The sequence below is a fragment of the Apodemus sylvaticus genome, chromosome 3, assembly GCF_947179515.1.
Source record: "Apodemus sylvaticus chromosome 3, mApoSyl1.1, whole genome shotgun sequence".
NCBI lineage: Eukaryota > Metazoa > Chordata > Mammalia > Rodentia > Muridae > Apodemus > Apodemus sylvaticus.
In genome coordinates, this window is record NC_067474.1 from 141,691,545 (window position 1) to 141,711,756 (window position 20,212).

General features: G+C 50.5%; 1 protein-coding gene across 1 annotated transcript in view; it reads left to right on the forward strand.

Moving 5' to 3' along the window:
- Positions 1-540: 540 nt before the first annotated feature.
- Positions 541-20,212, forward strand: part of Csmd2 (CUB and Sushi multiple domains 2) — a 563,664-nt gene continuing 543,992 nt past the window's right edge. The window contains exon 1 of the mRNA XM_052177421.1: positions 541-742. Within this exon, the coding sequence (XP_052033381.1) occupies positions 541-742 (202 nt within the window). The remainder of the gene's footprint in view (positions 743-20,212) is intronic.

Here is a 20,212-nt window from a genome sequence, read left to right on the forward strand (position 1 = left end):
TGTGTATATGTGTGTGTGTGTGTGTGCGCGCGTGCATACGGGAGGGGGTGTACTAATGGTGATCTTATAAATGAAAGCCGAAGGACTGAACTTAAAAGAAACTGGTCAATTGTAAAACAAATAGGAATAAACAACCCTTTAGATGTAATTTGTGGTTTATTAGGAGGTGCAGGTGGCGCTGAAGAACACCCCCCACCCCGTTTTTTTTTTCCTTAACTGCGCCTCCACCCCCAGCATTTGGAGCGGCGGAGAAGCGGCTCCGGAGTGATTAATCCGGGGATAATTCACCCCCCCGCCCCCCGGCGCGAACCCCGCGAAGCGGGATTGGAGCGAGTCATTTCCGAGAGCGCAGCGCGCCTCTCCCCGGCCGGGCGGACACTTGGTTCATTCCAGCCGCAGAAGCTCAGGGCTCCCGCGTACCGGGATTTTTTTTCCCCCTCCCGGAGCAGGAAGAAAAAAAAAAAAAAGCTACAGAGCTCTCCTGACCTCCTTTCTCCTCGGCGGCGAGCGAAGCCTCTCCCTCGGGCTGCCGGCCGCGCTATGCCGCGCTCGCGGGGACCGGAGCAAGGATGTTGCGGCTGCCCGGCAGGGAGGGCTCGCGGCGAAATCGGGATCTGGGCGCTTGTGCCGGGCACCGGGAGTCGCTGGGGCCGCCCGCCGCCACCACCACCGCCGCCGCCGCCGCCACCGCCACTGCTGCTGCTGCTGGGCTGGGGGCTGCTCAGTGCCTCGGCTGCCGCGGGTGAGTCTGGCCGCACCACGCGCCCCACCCGAGCCCACCCAACCTCGACGCGGTCCCAGTCCCTTCCCCCTCCCCGGCTTGGCTTCCTTCTTCCGATTACCCACCCTGAGGCTCATCCTCCCCTCTGTCTGCCCAGATCACCTACTCCATCTTCGACCACATCCTCACCTCTACCCTCATGGACATCCCCAACCCCAGCTGCAACTTAGCCGGATCCGGCCAGTGTGGGGGGCCTGGGAGACAGACATCCCCCTCCGTGGGTTGTGGGGCACCTGGACTGTGGCTTCAGTTTCTCCAGTCTCCCAAACCCCCAAGATGCCAGGCTTTTCCGGGATAAACTTTCCCAGAGCCATACTCCCCCATCTCTCCCCATTCCGCCTGGCACACCCGTCCTGGGGGTTGGAGAGGCTCGGCGCGCCCCCTCCGCGTCTGCAGGGTCTGTCTTTCCCTGCCCCCGCCCATTTTCTCCGACCAAAGCCTTTGCCCCCGCCCAAACAGCCCTGAGACTGCGGTCGCCACCCACCTCCTCACACGCCCTCCGCCCCCTCGGTGCTTGGGCTGGGGGCGGGATGCAGGTGGGTGCGCGTCCAGGTCGGGGGTCCGGGCAATCTTTCTTGAAGGGCTCATGTCAAGATCTGAAGGGGGAGTTGAACCATTGGAGGTGGAGGAGGAGGTCGTGCAGGGTGGGGAGGGAGGAGGGGGAATGTCGCTGCCTGGGTCCGCGCTGACACATCCCCACTGCTCGGTTCCTACTCCGCGCCAAAGTGCCCTTTCCCGCGCCCTGCTGCAGCCAAACGCCTGGGCTGCGGCATCCGTGGTTCGGGTGGCAGACTCGATCTCGTTCAGTCAGCGCGGATAGACCTGAAGGGTGTGGAGAGTCGCGGGACTCTAGGATGGATGTGTGGTTGCAGCTTACAGTTCGTGGAGAGAGGCATGTGGACCTTCTAGGGAGCCCAGACACTCTAAAGGTTGCTGGTTTCAACTGGTCTTCTCCTACTTTACCCACGGCACCTTCAGATGCGTAGCCACAACCTAGAAAGTTCCGTGTCCCCTTGCGGGGACCGGTCCAAACAGGGATGCCTGGAGCTGCGTTTTCACTTCACTAGATGGTGACACCCGCTGGGGAAGAAAACCCTAAGCACCTGATGCCTGGGCATGGAGCCGGGACACCCCGCCTCACAGTAGTGGTTTTGTTGTTGTTGCTTGTTAGCTTGCTGTTTTAAACCACAGGTTGAGCCTCTCAAACCTCGTCCTGGGCCATCCCCAAACCCTACAGCTTCTTAGAAAGTGCGCCCCTCCTGTGGTTGGTCAGTGCGTGGTAAAAACTCTCAGGCCCTCTCTGGCTTTCAGCATCTTGTGAAATGTTCCCTCAGACTTTGTCATTCGTCATATAACCATTCAGTGTTGGGGTTTCCTGTCAGGGAGGGCTCCCCAAGACAGTCTTGTCTGTTTATCCCTACTTGACCGGACTTTCTCAGGTAATCCTAAGAAGTCATAGCCGCTGACACCCAGAGAGGGGCGCCCGCGGTGCGCCTGCCTCTCAGCTTTGGCCTCTCGCACACCCACACCCACCGGGAGGCTGCTCACACCAAATGCTTCTTCTGGTCACCAAGACTTTTCACATGAGCTGTGGGGTCCATTGTTACTTGCTGTGGGGCCCATTGGATGCTTGTCCAGACAAAGGCCTTCTCTGCCTTAGCCAATTGGAACTTGTTTGGGATTGCCAAATTTGTTTTCCTTGCTAAATTTGTCCCTGCCCCCTTGAGCGTGCCATGCCCCTGGGGAGAGAAAAAGGCCGACTCACCCGGGCCTGCACAGTATTTTGCAATGCTGGAAGGCTGCCTTTTTGAGATCCTTTTATCGTTGTCTCTTGGGTAGGTACGGAAGTTGGAGTGTGTGGGGGTCTAAACCAGGGGCAGTTGCTCTCTGGCGGGCCCAGCTCCGGCTTTCAGAGCGCTCGTTTCTTTTGGAAGCTTTCCTGTGCATTTCCACATACTATCCGGCCTTGTAGGCAGCAGGCATTTGGAAATGGAGTTAGTGGCAGGGGGTGGGCAGGAAGTGGTGTGAGGGGCAAGGGAGAGGCATCCCTTTTGTGATCTCTGCACACTGTTGACTACGAAATGCACTTTGGGAGATTTAGTACCTCCCTGGGCTGGATAGAATGACTGGGGATTTGGTGTGTGTGTGTGTGTGTGTGTGTGTTCCTTGTCCATGCCTGTTTCCTCCTCTCCATCCTTTCAGGCCTGCCTCCTGTCACACTCCTACCTCTACCACCATAGGACCCCAGCCTCCCTAGAGACCTCTTCAATTACCTGCCCTCCTACTTTCCCTCAGTCATCCTCTCCTTGAAACCTGCTCCCCCTCAACCTGTAAGTACATGCATCTTTCACATAAAACACACCAAGAAGATGTCTTGCTTGGCCTTCCTGACCCCATTCAACCACCTTGTTGCCTGCCCAAACTCTCTTCAAAGGTGGTTATTCATTCACTTTGCCTGCTCCCAGCCTTTCCCTACAGCTTGGCATGGAAACAGTCTCCAAGAGACCATTGCAATCACCTGGTCCCCTCACTGCAGATGCCATTGTACTTCCCCTGTCAATTCCCTCTGAACTACTCCTTTCCAAGTCTCCTTTGCAGTCTGTTGGGATTCTGTGTTTCACCACCTCCTCCTCTCTAACACAAACACTGGACTTCCTCCCTGAAGTATGGTGCCCAGGAACAAACACCCTGTCCTTACTCTCCTGGTGAGCTCACCCTGCTTAGCCCTCTAATACTAGTCACATGTTTCCAGACAGATCTGTCCTGCCAAATGTGTTGTCTGCTGGCTTCCTAGTTTGTAGATAAGCTCAGTCTATTCAGCCTGCCAGGCACCTGCCCTCAGGGCACCTTCCCAAGGCAAGAGCACTCACATCTTTCCTCCAGAGCTGCCCAGGCCTCCTCCAGCCTCAGGTGGACCCTCGTTTTCTTCCTTGGCATTGCCTATTGAGGCCTGAAGTTAGACAGCCTCCTTTCTTCTCCAGAGCAGCTGCTTGTCTTAGGAATGGGAACCTGAGAGAGAGAGAGAGAGAGAGAGAGAGAGAGAGAGAGAGAGAGAGAGAGAGAAGGAAGAAGAAGAAGGAGGAGGAGGAGGAGGAGGAGGAAGAGGAGGAGGAGGAAGAGGAGGAGGAGGAAGAGGAGGAGGAGGAGGAATAGGAGGAGGAGGAATAGGAGGAGGAGAAATAGGAGGAGGAGGAGAAGGAGGAGGAGGAGAAGAAGAAGAAGAAGAAGGGATGAGGGAAGGAAGGAAGGAAGGAAGGAAGGAAGGAAGGAAGGAAGGAAGGAAGGAAGGAAGGAAGGAAGGGGAAAAGGCTAGGATACCCCCTTGCCCTTAAGAAGTGCTTACAACTAGGACAGATATTAAACTCTATGTTAAGGAGTTCTCATTTTCTCCCATCTCCTCACCTTTATGGTTTAAAAACTAAATTTTAGCCAACGTCTTTTGCATTGCTCGCCACTCACTTGAGGGCTAACTTTTAGTCTGCCTCTTGCACCAGAAGGACCCAATGTTCTGTCATGATATCCAGTTAACGTAAAAGTGTTTGTCTCAACATCTAAACTGTAAGCACCAGGAAACAGTGCTTCATTTCTCTTGGTAGCCCCAGCCCCCAGCTCCGCCAGGCCCGCTCAGCCTTGAGCCACTGTTTGATGGACAGCTCTTTCACAACAGATGGTTTTCAAAATTCTTTTTCCTTGGACTATTTTCCAGGGATTGTTGAAGCAAGACTGTTGAGTTTCAGGGACGAAGGAAGCCAGCTGGTGTGCAGAGGTAACACAGTGACAGACCCTGGGTTCCCAGTTGTTTTGCCTTACAACTAAATGTCACAGGTTGATGAGCTAATGTTCTAGGTTCTAGAAGCATTGCAACAAGTCCTCGACACCCCCAGCTTCCCACAGGGGAATAGTCAAGGAAAGGCATTTAACTGCTCAGTCACCAAGGTGTGTTTGGGCTTGAAGTCTCATTTACAATTGATGTGAGTTGAGTGAGTGGGTGAGTGTGTGTATGTGTGTGTGTGTGTATGTGTGTGTGTGTGTTTAGTAAATAGGCTGTCTATAGTACAGTAGGCGGTTCTGGCCCTATCTAGGGTTGGTGACTGTATGACTCTGTTCAAGGAGAAGCTAGAAATAAAGGGCTGGGAAGCCTAGTGTGCAGGGTCTGATACACTGATGGACTCTGTTGGTTCAGAAGAATCCAGCAGGTGGCTTTGGCAGCAGCAGCTCCTGTGCCTGGCTTACCCACTTCATTGTCATTGTCACTGCTATGAGAGCAGGCTTCAGGGAATCCAATTGCTCAGCAGAACACGTGTTCCTCTTAGAGACCTGGCTGATGTTCTGAGCTCTCTGAGGCACAGGATCCCCCAACTCCAAAGAGACAAGTCATTCCCCTGTGAGGGATAAGATTCCAGACGAGAAGGGAAGCTGACCAGGACTGTGCTTGCCTTGGGAAGATGCAGCCTACAGGGGAGGGAGGATCTGAGCAGCAACACGGAGGACAAAGGACGCAGCCGGGGAGGCCGTGTGCTCTTAGCATGTATTCTTCAAGCTAGGGTTTTCAGAAAGTTGTCTGGACACCCTTAGCTAAGGTTCACCGAGAGCTCACTGGTAAATCTCAAGCTCGGTTGTGGATTAAGTCAGTTGGTACAGCAGTGGCCCAGGTCTGCCTGACTTGAGATCTCTTACATATTCCTTTAGATGCCAACGTATCTCCAGGGACACAAGCTGTGTCAGCCACTTGTAATCCTTCTCCCGTGGATCCTGAACTTCTAGTCATCATAAAAGCCGTGGTTCCTCCTCGCATCTTCAGTGCGAATGTCTGAGATGAGTGCAAAGTCACTTGCTTAGGTTTCCCTACATCCTGTGAGAGTAAGACCTTCGTCTTCCTCCCAAAGATCCCTTGAGCTTCAGTCAGCTTCTTGCCTGAACTGTGAAGTTTCCAGGGTGACAAATCCCTCATTTATACTTTCTTCCACATGGCGGTTCCCAATCCAACTGTCCTGGGTGGCCACCCCCAGGAGCCATAGTCAGAGAAGTGCCTCTGGTACAAACCAGGAGCATCAAGGCCACTCACGTCTAACCCAATACACAGAAAGCTACGGTGTCAGTTCTTGAGCCTGTCGGCATCCGAGATGCCTGGGTGGGGCAGGAGCTCTTGACTCCTGGCTCTTCTTATTGGGGAGAGTTTTCCCACTGAAAACTCCTTTTTACTTTCCAACTTTCTGTAGCTGTATTCTTGGCCAACTTGAAACTGAACCTGATCTCTAAGAGGCTGTCAGCTCTCTAGAAATCACCATAAGTATTTCTCTCTCTCACTCTCTCTCTCTCTCTCTCTCTCTCTGTGTGTGTGTGTGTGTGTGTGTGTGTGTGTGTGTGTGTGTGTGTGATGCTCAAAATAACATAGGTAAATTATTGAGAGTGCCATGTAACTCTTAGAACTTTATTTGCGGCTTGCTATGCGGTCTAGGGCTCCCGTTGCAGCACGAATAGCCTTTTCCCCAGCCAGCGTCTCCTTCAGACCCACTGAAGTGCAATTATAACCCAGGAACTTCAAAATGGCAATCCTGTCCATCTTCTAGGTTTTTCAAAGAGACGAACAGAGTAAGTTCCATTATTAAGTAGCTACATCTATTTATTGATTGAAAGTAAGCAAGTGTGACGGTCGTAACTTTAAAAGGAGAAAGCAGAGAGACGCTGAAATTTAGACCCTTGGTGGAGTGTCTCCTCAGAGGGCACGCAGACATGTTGTTCCGGGTGATTGATGGCTCTTTCTGAGATGAGCGAGTGAGATAGCGTTGATGCAGGCCTCTGGAGGTTTGTCTTTCCATTGCCGTCTGTCTCCTTGACCTTCCTTCACCCCAGCCTGACTCCCACTGACAGTCATGAAGTACCACACGAGGAATGGGGTCAAAGTTCAGAGACTGGCAGGATTGGAGATGAGTGGGTGTGGTCAGATATATTGTATCAAATGAGAAGATGCGAATGCATTGGTTTATTTTCTCCATTAAACTGTCCCAAGGGTAAAACAGCTATCTCCACAATAACAGCCTGGCTTCCTGGGACCTGTGTGCTTTGGGATGCTCAGGGCAGTAGGTGAGGAGAGACCATCTCAGTATCCCATTCCTCCGCCTTTCCTTGCCAAAGCCAGCAACAACCGCTCTCCCTCAGAACTGGGAAAAGAGAAAGAACTCACTGCCTCACCAGCTCACCCGACCTCCTGTGCGCAGCCTCCAAGCCTCTGACCTCTGGCAGTGGTTGGGACTCTGCGAACCTGGGAGAGGCAAAACTTTCACAGGCATATCCGTTCAGGGGACAGGATCTGAGCTGAAGTCTCCACGCAGCCTGATATGTTTGATATGAATTCTTGAAATATGCATTGCCCTTATAAAATACGGAGGGGTGTTTCTAAATGACATTGACTTACACAGCTCACCTGGCTTCCGGTTTCCAGTTCCCTACTTGATTTACTTTGACACTGCGTTTTGAAGATCCTGCTGGGCTCCTTCTGTGTGGTTAGCCTGGGACTTGGGTTTCTAAAGCAGTTTTACATTAGAAGTTATTTACATGTTATACTTTCGCACCCATTTCTCCACCTTTGGCTTTCTTTTTACCTCTGACCATGCACAAAATGCTGAAGAACTCCATTGTATCTACAGGTTTTCTTGGGACCCCACTTGATGAGAACTGTCATTAGGAGTGGGAGCCTGGGGTCCCCACTATCAGGCTAATTTTGTTTATTTTCTTTAATGTTTTGTAGCAGCTGATATGCCAGGACTTGGTCCTACTTTGAGTATCTAGTCCCATATCTTCACCAATATTTAATATTACCTGCTTTTCTGGTTCTGCCTGTGGTGTGAGTTTAAAGTGGTACCCACTATGTTTTAACAGCTGTTCCATTGTTGTCTGATGACTAGTCGGTCTGAAAATCTACCACATACTTGCCAGTCCCTGGGTGGTTCTTTTTGTGACTAACTCATGCAGACACCTTGCTTATTTTTAAAATTGTACTAGTTTCTGCAGAGTTGGGGACTGAACTCTAGTATTCTAGGCAAGCACTCTCCCACTGAGCTGCATTTACAAATCCCAAACCCCTTCATGTTTAACTTTGAGACAGGATCTCTCTTAAGTTTCCCAGACAGGTCTTACACTTGTGATCCTCCTGTCTCAGTCTCCCAAGTAGCTGGGATTATAGGCTTATGCCATAAGGCCTAGGCAAATTGCTAAACTGGATTCTGTCTGTCTGTCTGTCTGTCTGTCTCTGTCTCTCCAGATTTATTTATTTTTACTTCATGTGAATGGGTGTTTTGCCTATATATGTATGTCTGTGCACGTGTGGTGTGCCTAGTACCAGTGGAGTCCAGAAGGAAGTGTCAGATCCTTTGGAACTGGATTTCCAAGCAGTCATCAACTACCGTGTGGGTGCTGGGACAAACTTGTGTCCTCTGGAAGAACAGCCAATGCTCTTAAATGCTGAGCCATCTCTCCAGCTCCCTACATTAAATTGTTACTCAAATATTTAGGGGTTGACTCGCACTCTGTATATTTTGAAGGCATTGCCCTTTGTCATCTTAAAGGTTACAAATGACTTCTTTCTTTGCTCTGTCTTGGATGCTGCCTTTTTTTTTTGGAGAGAGCTGTTTCACTCTGACTCAGTCCCACACATCACTGTTTTTGTTTGTTTGCTTGTTTGTTTAATTTTTTTGAGGACGTGTTTCCTGTGTCCCAGCCTAGCCTTGAACTTGCTGTTTAAGATAGCTTTTGATGTCCCTGCCTCGAACTCCCCGGTTCTGGGACTGGAGGCGTATATTGCTGTGTCCAGCTGGAAGCTGAGCACAGGGCTCTTTTCAGGTTGAGTGAGCATTGCACCAAGTGAGCTCCCATCCTCAGCAAGGTTTTAGGGAAGGCGGGAGCTGGCTGAGGAATCTGCGTGCACTGGTGAGCTTGGGGACAAGGTATGCTCCCAGCCCCACCTGGCCCACTGTCTTGCAGTCTCCCAGCTCCTTCTTACCCATCCTGCACTTGCAGATTCCACAAGAGGTTCCCTCTGACTCAAGGCCTTGCTATTTGAAGACCCCAGTGAAAGTACAAATTAATGTGTGATGCTTTGCTTAGAGAACATGAGACAATAGAGACTGTTTGCAGGCGTTTACTGAGGGCGTGCACTCTGCTGCACCCTCAGATGGGCTTCAGGGGTCCTACACAGGCTCACAGCATCATTTTTCAGTGAGAGGTGCTAATACCATAAATGTGTGAGGATGAATTAGGAAGGGGCACGTGCTGGTGAGGCTAGCCCGACACAAACGCTCTTAGTGATGTTGAACTGTGCCCCGTGTTAGTTCATTTTCTATATGATGTGATTAAATATCCTACAAAAGCAAGTTAAGGAAGGAAAGGTGTGTTTTGTCTCACAGTTCGAAAGGTACAGTCCACTGCCGTGGGAAAGTCATGGCGGCGGGAGTGTGACGTGGCTGGTCACATTCACATCCATAGTCAGGGAGCAGAGAGAGATGGGTGCTGGTGCCCAGTTGGCTCTCTCCTCTTTATTCAGTTCAGGACCCCAGCCCTTGGAATGGCGCTGCCACATTTAAGGTAGGTCTTCTTACCTCGATTTGACTCAGTCTAGAAATTCTGTCACAGGTGTGCCCAGTGGTTTGTTTCCATGGTGAGTCTAAACTGTATCAAGTACATCAATAGGTCCATGACCTATGTATGTAGTATGTATGTACTATGTATGTAGTATGTATGTTGCGTGTATAATATAGTATATATGTATATGTGTAGTATATATGTTGTGTGTGTTATATAGTATATATGCAGCGTGTATGCAGTATATATGTACTATTTATGTATGTACATGTATGTATGTATGTAGTGGGTCAATAGGCCTACAACCACTCTTTGATATAGATCCCAGGCCAGGACGGGGTCAGGAAGAAATGAAAGGAGGGGTGGCTGGTTGTCCCAATGGGATGGATCTTATCTCACATAGTAGCCAGTGGCCGGTAGCCAGACCAGCTCACAGGACACAGTGAGGAGGACAGTAGGTAGGGAGAGGCGGCTGGTGCTGTGTTCTATAGTACTATAAACCGGCATCTGTGCTGGAGGCTGCAGGGAGCAGGAGGCTGCTGCTGGATCCCTGGAGAAGCAGAGCTCCATTGAGATACCAGGAGAAGCTGGGTGCTGGGCTCAGGCCACTCCTGCAGCGCAGAGCCACTGCCTGCCCTTCTGCAACTCGTGCTGAAGGGCTGATGGGGGTCGGGCCACTGGAGGAGGGCCAGAGAACAAGCTTGGGTAAGCCGTGAGGGCCCTGGCCTTCTGTGCCTCCTGCTACAAGAAGCCCTCTAGATGTCTCCTCTCTTCACATGCCTATTAGGGCTTTGTGGTCTTAAATGGCACATCAGATATACCGAAGCATTAATTATCACAGTCCTCAAAGACAGTTAAGATGATAAATTCGATGTTATACATATGTAACACAACAACACTGAAATGTACAGGAGATGTCTGTGTGTAACTACATAAGGGGCTGGGGAAAACTCCCAAGAAAACACGATGTTGGGATGAGTCCTGGGGGAATCCATAACAGTGATCAGGTGGAGGCAGAGGTAGAGGCAGAGAGGCAGAGAGACTGAGGGGCAGAGAGACAGAGAGGCAGAGAGGCAGAGGCAGCTGTTGAGCACAGACAGGTTCTTGGTTGAGCAGGCAAAGCACAAGTTCAAGTTCAGGGAGTTCAGCAGAGGGAAAACCCACCAACAAGAGAGAAACTTGGAGTCGGGGGGCAGTCCCTGGTAGTTTGGTGGGCTGCCAACTACAGGCTTCTGAAGGCTTAAGAAAGGATGAGGATGAGGATAGCGTGGGTCTGGGGAACATGGGAGCTGTTGGGGGAACCAAGAGGACTGTAGAGATAAATGAGCTGGGAGGGGCCTAGAGGACCTTCTTTCCCCCATGTCTCTGTGCTCTGCCCTGGCCTCCTGGACCTGAAGGAGCTGTCAGAAGTACATGAACAACCTCCACCCCCTGTCCAGATGCTGGACCCTATGTCCTTTGCCTGAGTGTTACAATCTTTTCGTCACCAGAGAAAAATGACAGTAGAGCCCCTGCCTGACGGACTGGTTTAGCAAGGCATTACTTGGATGCCACTTGCGGGGAGATATATTCAACAGCATCGAGTGAGCCATGGGTACCATTCAGCTTGGGTTTTGCTTTGCTTTTTTTATTCTCTTCCTCCTTTTTCTTTCTGGTACTCCCTCTTTCCTAGTCCTGTACTTCCCTGGACATTAAGACCCTCACTCTGTGTGGCGGTCAACTTCTTCTCTACCCACCGCTCCCCATCATTCACATCCTCTTCCTCAACTTGGCTTCATAGTTTCCACCCAGGACCCTCCCTCCTATGGCCTCTCCTCAACTCCGGCTTCCAGCCAGCAGCTCTGCCAGCTAGTGAGGTTTTAAGACCTTTGCTCGCTCCATCTGCTAATGACCCAAGGGCTGGCTCGCTGGAACATTAACTGAGAACCAAGTACAGTGGCCCTGAGCTGGGGACACAGATGCAAATGCCATTTCAAACCAAGTTCACTCCAGGAGGGACAGTTGTAAGGTACCCAGGGCCTAGGGAGCCCCAAGCCAAGCAAGGAATGGGGAGGCCATGCAGGCCGGCTTTCACCCCGCAGATTCTCCAAGCATGAACAGCTGAATAGTTGGTGCCAAAAATACAGGGCTGGGTGTTTGAGGAGCAGGCTGTTGTGTGTGCAATCACATCTGCATCTGTCCCCCTGCACTGTAACGGTGTCTCCAAAGCTGTTCCTTACAGAGCCCTCATGTCGAGGGCTACACATTTCTCTCTTGTACCTTACAACACTCCAAGGAGATGGGTCTTTTTTGCAGTTGAGTAAACTGAGGTATAAGAAGATTCAGTTTAGCCGGGCATGGTGGCACACGCCTTTAATCCCAGCACTGGGGAGGCAGAGGCAGGTGGATCTTTGTGGGTCTGAGACTAGCCTGGTCTACAGAGCAAGTTCCAGGACAGTCAAGGCTACACAGAGAAACTGCCTTTAAACCAAACCAAAACAAAAAACAAATAAAACGATTGAGTTACTTATCCAAGTCCATACAGGCAGGGGCGGGGAAGAGTCTGGATTTGAGATTTCTTAGTTTTGAAGCTCAAGGGCTCAGCCGCTCCATGGCTTCCATTTAAGGCATCAAGTCCCAACATGCCCCTCATCTTCTGAATCAGTATCTAGGAGCAAGTTGGATCCCTGCATTTTTTCCTGCATTTTCCCTGCCATCTCTCTGACCTGTCTGCCTGCCTGTCTGTCTGCCTGTCTGTCTGCCTGTCTGTCTGCCTGCCTGCCTGCCTGCCTGTCTGTCTGCCTGCCTGTCTGCCTGTCTGTCTGCCTGCCTGCCTATCCAGGAGTCCCTCAGGTATTCAGTTCCCCAGGACCAAAAGTGAAGTTTACTGGAGATCAATTTCAACTCTCCAATCATCGGTCACATTCCTGTGACCCTGACCGTGAAGGACTCTCAGAAGGTCCCCGTTGTCTGACTATCCTCGTTGTCTGACTGTCCTCATTGTAGGACGGTCTTTGCTGTCTTTGTGGTTGCCTTTCCACCCACACTCCGTCTCCCAGCCCCTCTGCCTCTCCTATCCCTGAAGTTACTGCACCCCAGGGGTAATGATTACCAGGGTGATAGTATGTGTTAGTGAGATGTGCGTCCCTCAGAAGAGACTGAGCAAGCTTAGCATTCCTGAACTGCTTGCTCAGCATGCTTCACATAAGGTTTGGGGTGAGGGAGCTCCTCATGTCCTTCCTCCAGCCTGGATTTGTTACACGATACCTCAGGACACTCTGGAAGCCTGGTTCTCAACTTTCTTTGTGTGGAATTTTTCACTATTCTCGGTTTGGTCCTTGTTGAAAAGCAGACATAAGTACCTACATGTTGCTTTCCTCAGGTCTGCTCATGGAGACAGCACGGGAAGCTGGAGGAGGAGGCTCTGGAGTGGGGTGACCAAGCCCAGTTTTCAGGACTTGCTTACACCCTGAAAGCTTTGTGGGAGAGATTCACCAGAGTGGAGGGGCCCTAGGTCAGGATAGCACATCTAGAAATACTCCTTGAGAAAAGTCAGAGGTTTAGGGAAACTGAGGTAAATGGTTAGTTATACAAGTAGGAAAGCCACAGACACTCAAAGGCCCAGAGATAGCACTTATCCATCTATCTATGCAGATACCTACCTACCCTTCTAACTATTCATTCACCCACCCACCCATCCATCCATCCATCCATCCATCCATCCATCCATCACCCATCCTTCCATCTATGCACCCATTCATCCATTCACCTAGCCATCCACTCATCTATCTATCTATCTATCTATCTATCTATCTATCTATCTATCTATCTATGTATCCATCCATCCATCCATCCATCTATCCGCCCGCCCGCCCGCCCATCCATCCATCTATCTATCTATCTATCTATCTATCTATCTATCTATCCATCCATCCATCCATCCATCCATCCATCCATCCATGCACCCATTCATCCATTCACCTAGCCATCTACCCACCCTTCTATCTATCCATCCATTTATCCATCCATCCACCTACCCAACTGCCCATTCTTTTATTCAACCATTCAGGAAGTGAGGGAGAGACTAGTGAATGCTCAAGAGGACAGGCATGAGAGACAGAAAACTGACAAACATGTCTCTAAGACACTTGAAGGTTTCTTATAAATTCAGCTCCCTAGGTTCCACTCTGCCTATAGAATCAGAATCTGCATTTTAGCAAAATCTGTAGGTAATTTATATCCATTCAAGAATCTGAGAGAGCCAGGTCTTACACTCTGGACTGAAAGTCAGCAGTGGGTGAAACTTGACTCTGGTTAATCCTGGGTCTTCATGGCGCTGGTCAAATGGGTTGAGGTTATGTCTGCTCCGTCATGCTTGCGAATATCCATGCTTGCAAAGGGCCTAGTAGATGTTCTTGACTACAGATTAGTGAGCTTTGGACCTTTAGTTTACTTCATTGTCTCCAGTGCCTGGGACATTATCCGTCACCTTGGAGAAGCTGGGCAAGTTCTTAGGGAATGAATGAATGAATGAATGAATGGGTGCTCGTCAGGCACTTTTCAAATTAAACTGGACACCCTGGAGGCTGCTTTCCAGAGCAATTAAGATTTTTCTTCCTGTTTTCTGTGTGGCAGATATTCCGGTGGTAAAGCGTTGTTCGGAGGTGGGGCAAGGGAGCAGGAAATGTTTTAGATAGGGGGCAAGGAAGAGTTTACTATCACTGATGTGTTGGTCTGAAAGCCACTGATACAATGAAATAATAAGATGCTAGCCTTGGTAAGAATGAACCAATGGGTTTTAAAAGAGAAAGATCATATTTTGAACCCAGAAGTTAATTGAAACCAATTCTCTGCCTCCCTCCCTTCTTGCTCAGGCCTTCAACAGCCCCTCCCATTTGTTCCTGTCCCTGGTGTGTCTGGCTCCTGGCTCTTGCCCTTTCTGCACACAAAACTCTATCTTGAGACTGTTCACATCTCCCTGTCACCTCTACCTTTCCTGAACACTCTTTCCTCTTGCTTCATGGTAAAGGAGATACTCAAGGATGTGTGTGCACCTCACCGCTGAATGTGTGCAGCAGGGGGCTGAAGATCATGCGTTCTGTGCTCCCCGGGCCCTCACTCCCATCCTTACCATGTCCTCCGTTGTGCTCCAGCCCCTCTGTTTCCTCTTAACCCAGCTGAGTACTTGATTTGAATCTTAAAAATACACCAACACCCCTCCCCTGACTCTGCAGCCGCCTCTGGCTCTCACCCTGTCTCTCTCCTCTCCTTCCTCTCCCAGCCTGCCTTCCTGTGAGAGTGTCTGCCAAGTCCTTTCTCAGTGCTTGTCATCTGCTTTCACCCTCCTCAGCCCAGGGGAAGTGCTCCAGCCTAGGGCCCCACGTGACTTCCTATTTACCAACTCCAGGCAGCTCTCTTGACTTGGGGACCATCCCTAGTCTGGCTGCAGCCGGGTCTCTTTCAGCTTGGCTCCCTGCTCTGGTCTGATGATCCTCATCACTCCTTCCCACTTAAACCTCTCCCAATGTTGCCTACCCTTCAGCTGGCTCTGCTTTTGTTCGCCATTTTGTTGGCTCTTGGGGCTTTCTTTGGCTCATGTGAATGCAGATTGGCTCAGTTTTAGGCCTTTGGAGAAAAATAGAGACTGCCCACTGCTCTTCAGCCCCACATAGCAAAGGGTGGTCTGTGTTCAAAAGCCACAAGGGAATTTTTCCTGTCTTTCATAGCCTCTGTGTCTGCCCCCCTTCCACCCCACGTTCATTTTGGCCACACCTTAATAGAGGGCTTTGGCAGCTGTGAGTCTTTCTGAGCCAGGAACCTGAGGGTCATTGTTGAGTCCCTCTCTTATCTAACCCCTTTTCTAATCAAGTCTTGAAGGGTTTTGCCTCCCCAACAGTACTCCAGCTGGCACCCGTGTCTCTGTTCCTGCCATGGCTTGGAACCCACACTCTTTTCATCCTGGACTGTAGGGACTCATTCTCTTGCCCATGTCCTTACAGTACCATTGTCTGTCCTTTCTCTTTTGACTGCTTTTGATTGGTGAATCAACAGGGCAATACCCAGGCTGACTTTTCTCTCTGAGTTGGAGGTGTTGGGACAAGATCACAATTGGGGAGAGGCTTGTGTCCCTGAGGAAGCAGCCAAGAGTGAGAAGCTGATGAGATTCAAGTGGGTGAGCATAGCCATGGAAGACAAAGACGCTTGAGCTGGCCGGCCACTGGGTCCCTCTCGCAGCTGCAGTTCCAGAGGTTAAGCAACAGGTAAACTGACAGCATAGCTGATTCATTTCCTGGTAGTTGGGTACACGGGATACCCTCTAAACACAGACCAGTAGGCCCCACACTAGAGAACACAGATATCCCTGAGGTAGAAAGCTTTTTCCCCCTCCCTCCGCTGGGCATCAGAATTAAAACATCAACTGAAATGGGGTTAGGGCTGAGTCTCCATCTTAAACCCACACTTCCTAAGTGTCCTTCAACATGAGCGCCATGGCCTTGCTCCATCTGCCAGATGCTTCTGGAAGAGCCCAGGACATTCGGTACAGGAGAAAGAGGGCAAGTTGCGTTTTTAGCCTTCCCTTATCTGGACAGAAAAGAGCAACTCCATCTCCTCATGGTGACACTGACCCTATCACTTAGACAGAGATGAGATGCCTCGATATCTCTCTTGCCTTTGATATGACGAAGCTCTGTGTCATAGCTTTGGATGTTCTGAGTCCCTACAAAGAGAGGTTCTTTCTAACATATACACATACACACAGACAAACACACACAGATGCAAACACACACACACACATACACAAACATACAGAGACAGACAGACAGAGACCAAGAGACAGACAGACAGACAGACAGACACACACACACACATACACACACACACACACACACACACACACAAACCTCTTACACCGGAAGTTCAGTGATCTCCCTTTTCAACTTATCACTGGGCTTACATTAAGCTTTGTACACGGATGGATGCTGGTGATCCAAACCCAGGCCTTCATGTTTGCACGGCAGACATTTCCCTCCCTCAGCCATCTCCCCAGCCCCAGGTGGCATTTCTTAAGAGTACATGGATTCTTTCCTTATCCCCATCCCCATTTCCACTTTGGGTCTTTTGGCTCCTGTCAGCTCAATCTCGCAATCCTGCAGCAGTTCTGAGACGACTTCTGCCAAGGTAGGGAGGGACAAAGCTCAGTAGTGCTCAAGGGTCTGAACTCACTGAGGCCGTGTGAGGGTGAAGCTGTGTCTGGGTGAGGAATGAGGCCTTTCTTATCCCTCCCTTGGATGTCATGTCTGACACTTAATTAGTCCCCTTCTTAACTTGGGTGGTTCGGTTCTTTGGTCCCAAGAATAGCACTTTTCTTGGGGGTGTCATTATTACCCCCTTTGGCTTATGATTGAAGCTACCCCATTCATTCTTTCCAGTGCACCGCATTTCAATTCCCTCTTTCAAAACTGCAGCCAGTCTTGCCAAAGGGTGGAGAGTTTATCATGCCGTCAAGCAGAGGGGCCTGGGGGACACAGCATCCTTTAACCATCAGACCCCTGGGGTCCCCAGAGGGCCACAGCTCAGTCCCACCAATCAGAACAGACAAAGAGCTGTGTGACCTCACTGCTTGGGAACTGGTCCAGCCCGGAGCAGGCACTTGGCTCTGACTTGGCCTCCGCATTTTGATCATGGGTAAATGCACTTTCTGTTAGGTGCCTTGAAACATTGAAAATAGCTCTCAAGCTTCCATTATTGCCTTTAAAGATCTGTAGGGGTCTGGGAACTACAGACAGGGAACCCAGACATTGTCTAATTCCCCCTTATTCCCCCTCTCCTCCACTCCTCTTCCCTTCTTCAGTTTTGAACCAAAGGATTGGAAAAGACAAGAGCAGTCCATCAGAGAGATTGAAACGCTAGCTTTCTAGCTGGTCAAGCAGATTAGAGGATGCAGCCTTTGATATGTGGTCAAATTAGCTTCTTAACACACTCCTCTTGAATCAGCAGAACATAGCTACCCATTGTCCTACAATGGTGACGACCTCAGGCTTCCTCACAAGGCCACACTGATGGATAAAAAGGGTCAAGGGTAAAGGCAGGCTGGGTGCCAGCTCAGTGGGCCAAATTCTTTACCTCCAGATACTTCTGTTTCAGGCTAGAGGGTAACAGAGGTCAGAGACAAGTCAAAAGGAGACATACACCATTGGTATACTGACTCCTGAGACATGGGATTAGAATCCCCCCACTCCACCCCAGCAGGACTTACATCAGCTCTCTCACATAGCTTTGCAGATAGAGATGATCCCTGATGGGTCAGTACCACATTGCCAGTCCAACAGAGATGGATCTGGTAAGCCCCGTTTCACCTGCTGGGGAGGAAAGAAAGGCCCCACTTACTGTGGGCTTTGCTATAGATGCCACTTGAGTGGAGGCTCCTGGAAGGCCTTATCCAGACTGTGGAGGTGTTGGTTAAGACAGTGATGACCTGGCTCACTAATCGTTGTGACATGTTTGAGTAAGAAAATAAATTGACCCTCTTTCTCTTTCTCTTCATTGTCCCTGGGAAGAGTGTGTGGCAGAAGGGAGATGCATCAGCAGGTGAATTGTGAGGGCCTGGGACCGCCATTTAACTCACGATGGTGCTGGAGTAGGACCTCCTGATTTGCCTTGGTTAACAGCTTCCTGTTGGACTAGGGCTGGAGCCATTCTGTTCGTTCTGTAGGTAAAGAGACAGAATGGGGTGCAGAACTTGGTGTAGGACAAGAGGAGCCGGCTGGGGAGAAGGAAGGCAGCTCAAAGCAGGAGACCTACCATTCCAGGACCCTTTTCTTCTTTCAAGCATCTTCCTTCTCTCCATCCCTCTACACCTCTTCCTATCTGGCTACCCAGGGACTCATCTAATCAAGTTGTGCTGCAAGCTCATGGTGGCAGGCTCTGTTCAGGGATATCACTGAAGGTGTGCATGGTATCTGCCATCCTACTCTGTCCCGTAAGCTTTCATTTATTCCAACACATTACCTCTGGAGTGGTCAGTTAATTAAACAGGTAATTTAAATGCAGGGTGGTTAGCTTGGCAACAGAGACTAGCAGGGTCTGGGAGGGGATTATGGGAGCAGAGAGGAAGGAAGAGGAGGGATTCAGGATAGTGAGCAGAAGAGATTCCCTGAGGGTGGCCCTTTTACTGAGACCTGGAGGTAGTCTGAACAAGGCTGGGAAAAGAGAACAAGAGTTATTTTTCAGTGACACTGCTGTTGCTAATGGCAGGAGAGGCAGCTGCTGTGAGACGAACCTTCACAGGAACCCATGGGCCCAGCTCTCACTCTGATGATATCTGGTATACCACTGTGGCCAGGCCTTGTGCTAGGTGGTTAATACACATGATAGGATTCCATGGTTTTCAGACTCCTGTGAGAGAGGCAGTGGAAATGTTTCCATTTTATAGACCTAGAAACTGAGGTTTGAAGGAATGGAACAGCTCCCACCAAAGCCCCACAGCAAAGAAGGAACCGGAACACCTGCTTCTACCCAGCAGGTGGCCTTTCTCCAGCTTGTCCTACCACCCAACTCAGTCAAGGAGCAGGATCCCTAGGGCTCAGAAATATAGGCGCAGGCTATACCGATCCCATCGTGGTAGGAATACTGTTTCCTTTGTGCACAGAGCTTTTGTTGTGAGCCTCCTTAACAACTAACGGAAGTCTCGAAACAGATCTTTGCGGCAGATGGCATTATTGCTTACCTTTGGCAGAGGGACAAACTGAGGCTCAGTGATGCTCAGTTCCAGTTCAAGGTCACACAGATGGTGGGTCAGTGTTGGGAAGATGCACAAAACGGCATGACTCCAAATCCTGCCCAACAGAGGGGGTGACAGGCCTGGTGAATACTGATTCCACTGGGCAGGTGAGGTGTGTGCAGATGAACTTTTCAACAGCGGTCTCCCAAGGAGCCAGTGTCCATCTGAGAGGAGGCTGAGAGGAGGCTGAAGAGGCAGAGCAACCACTTCCGGGCCTCAGCAACATGGACACACTGTCCCACTCATTTTCAAAGTCCTTTGTCCCTTGGTTGGGTATGTCATTTTCTCATGGCCACCAGATGGAGAAAGGCGGAGCTATTTGGAGATGGAGGGAGAGCCCACAGGGACAGGATGACCCATCTCTTCCCTGAAGGCCAGAGCAGTAATTGTGCGCATGTAGTGGTGGGAAGGGCTCAGAGAAGTCGCTCAGGGACTCCTCTGTGAGTCATCTGCTTGCCCAGTGTCCCCTCTGCACAGTTTACACAGATGAAGGGATGTGGTCCCTGCCTTGCTGAACTCACGCACCCGCCAAGGACATAGTTCAGCATCACTGTACAGGGTAGGGCCCTGGGAACCAGGCAGCCCCACCCATAGCTCTTTCTCACCCAAACACAAGCATCTTTGCCCCACCACATCCACGCCACAGCCCTCTCCTACCATTCTGTCACTGTCCTGGAACCTGAGCTTTGGTTTTTATTTTTGTGTAGATCCCCACAGGTGGACATCTTTGGTGGCCCTCCTCTCTTGCCACTTCTCCTCCAGTCTAGCAGCTGGAGGGAGGGCTTCAAACCATGGAGGGGAGTACTCCTTCCTCTGCCCAGACCGCAGCCTTACCTCTGGCTTGCTCTTCTCTGAACAGGGTCTTTGTGGCCCTTTTTCAAATCCAGCAGGCATATTCTCTAATACGGGAGGGGGGGGGGAGGAAGATGGGGGAGAGGCTCCCTGTCCCCTGGGGCCTCATCCCTTTCATCATCCAGTGGATGTCACTTCCTTTGTCTGCAGTGGCACACTCTTTCATGTCCTATGTCTGGGTGCCTTCAGAGTGTTTTGAACACCCATCGGATTATGCGCACGTTCCCTTCCAACTTCCTGTT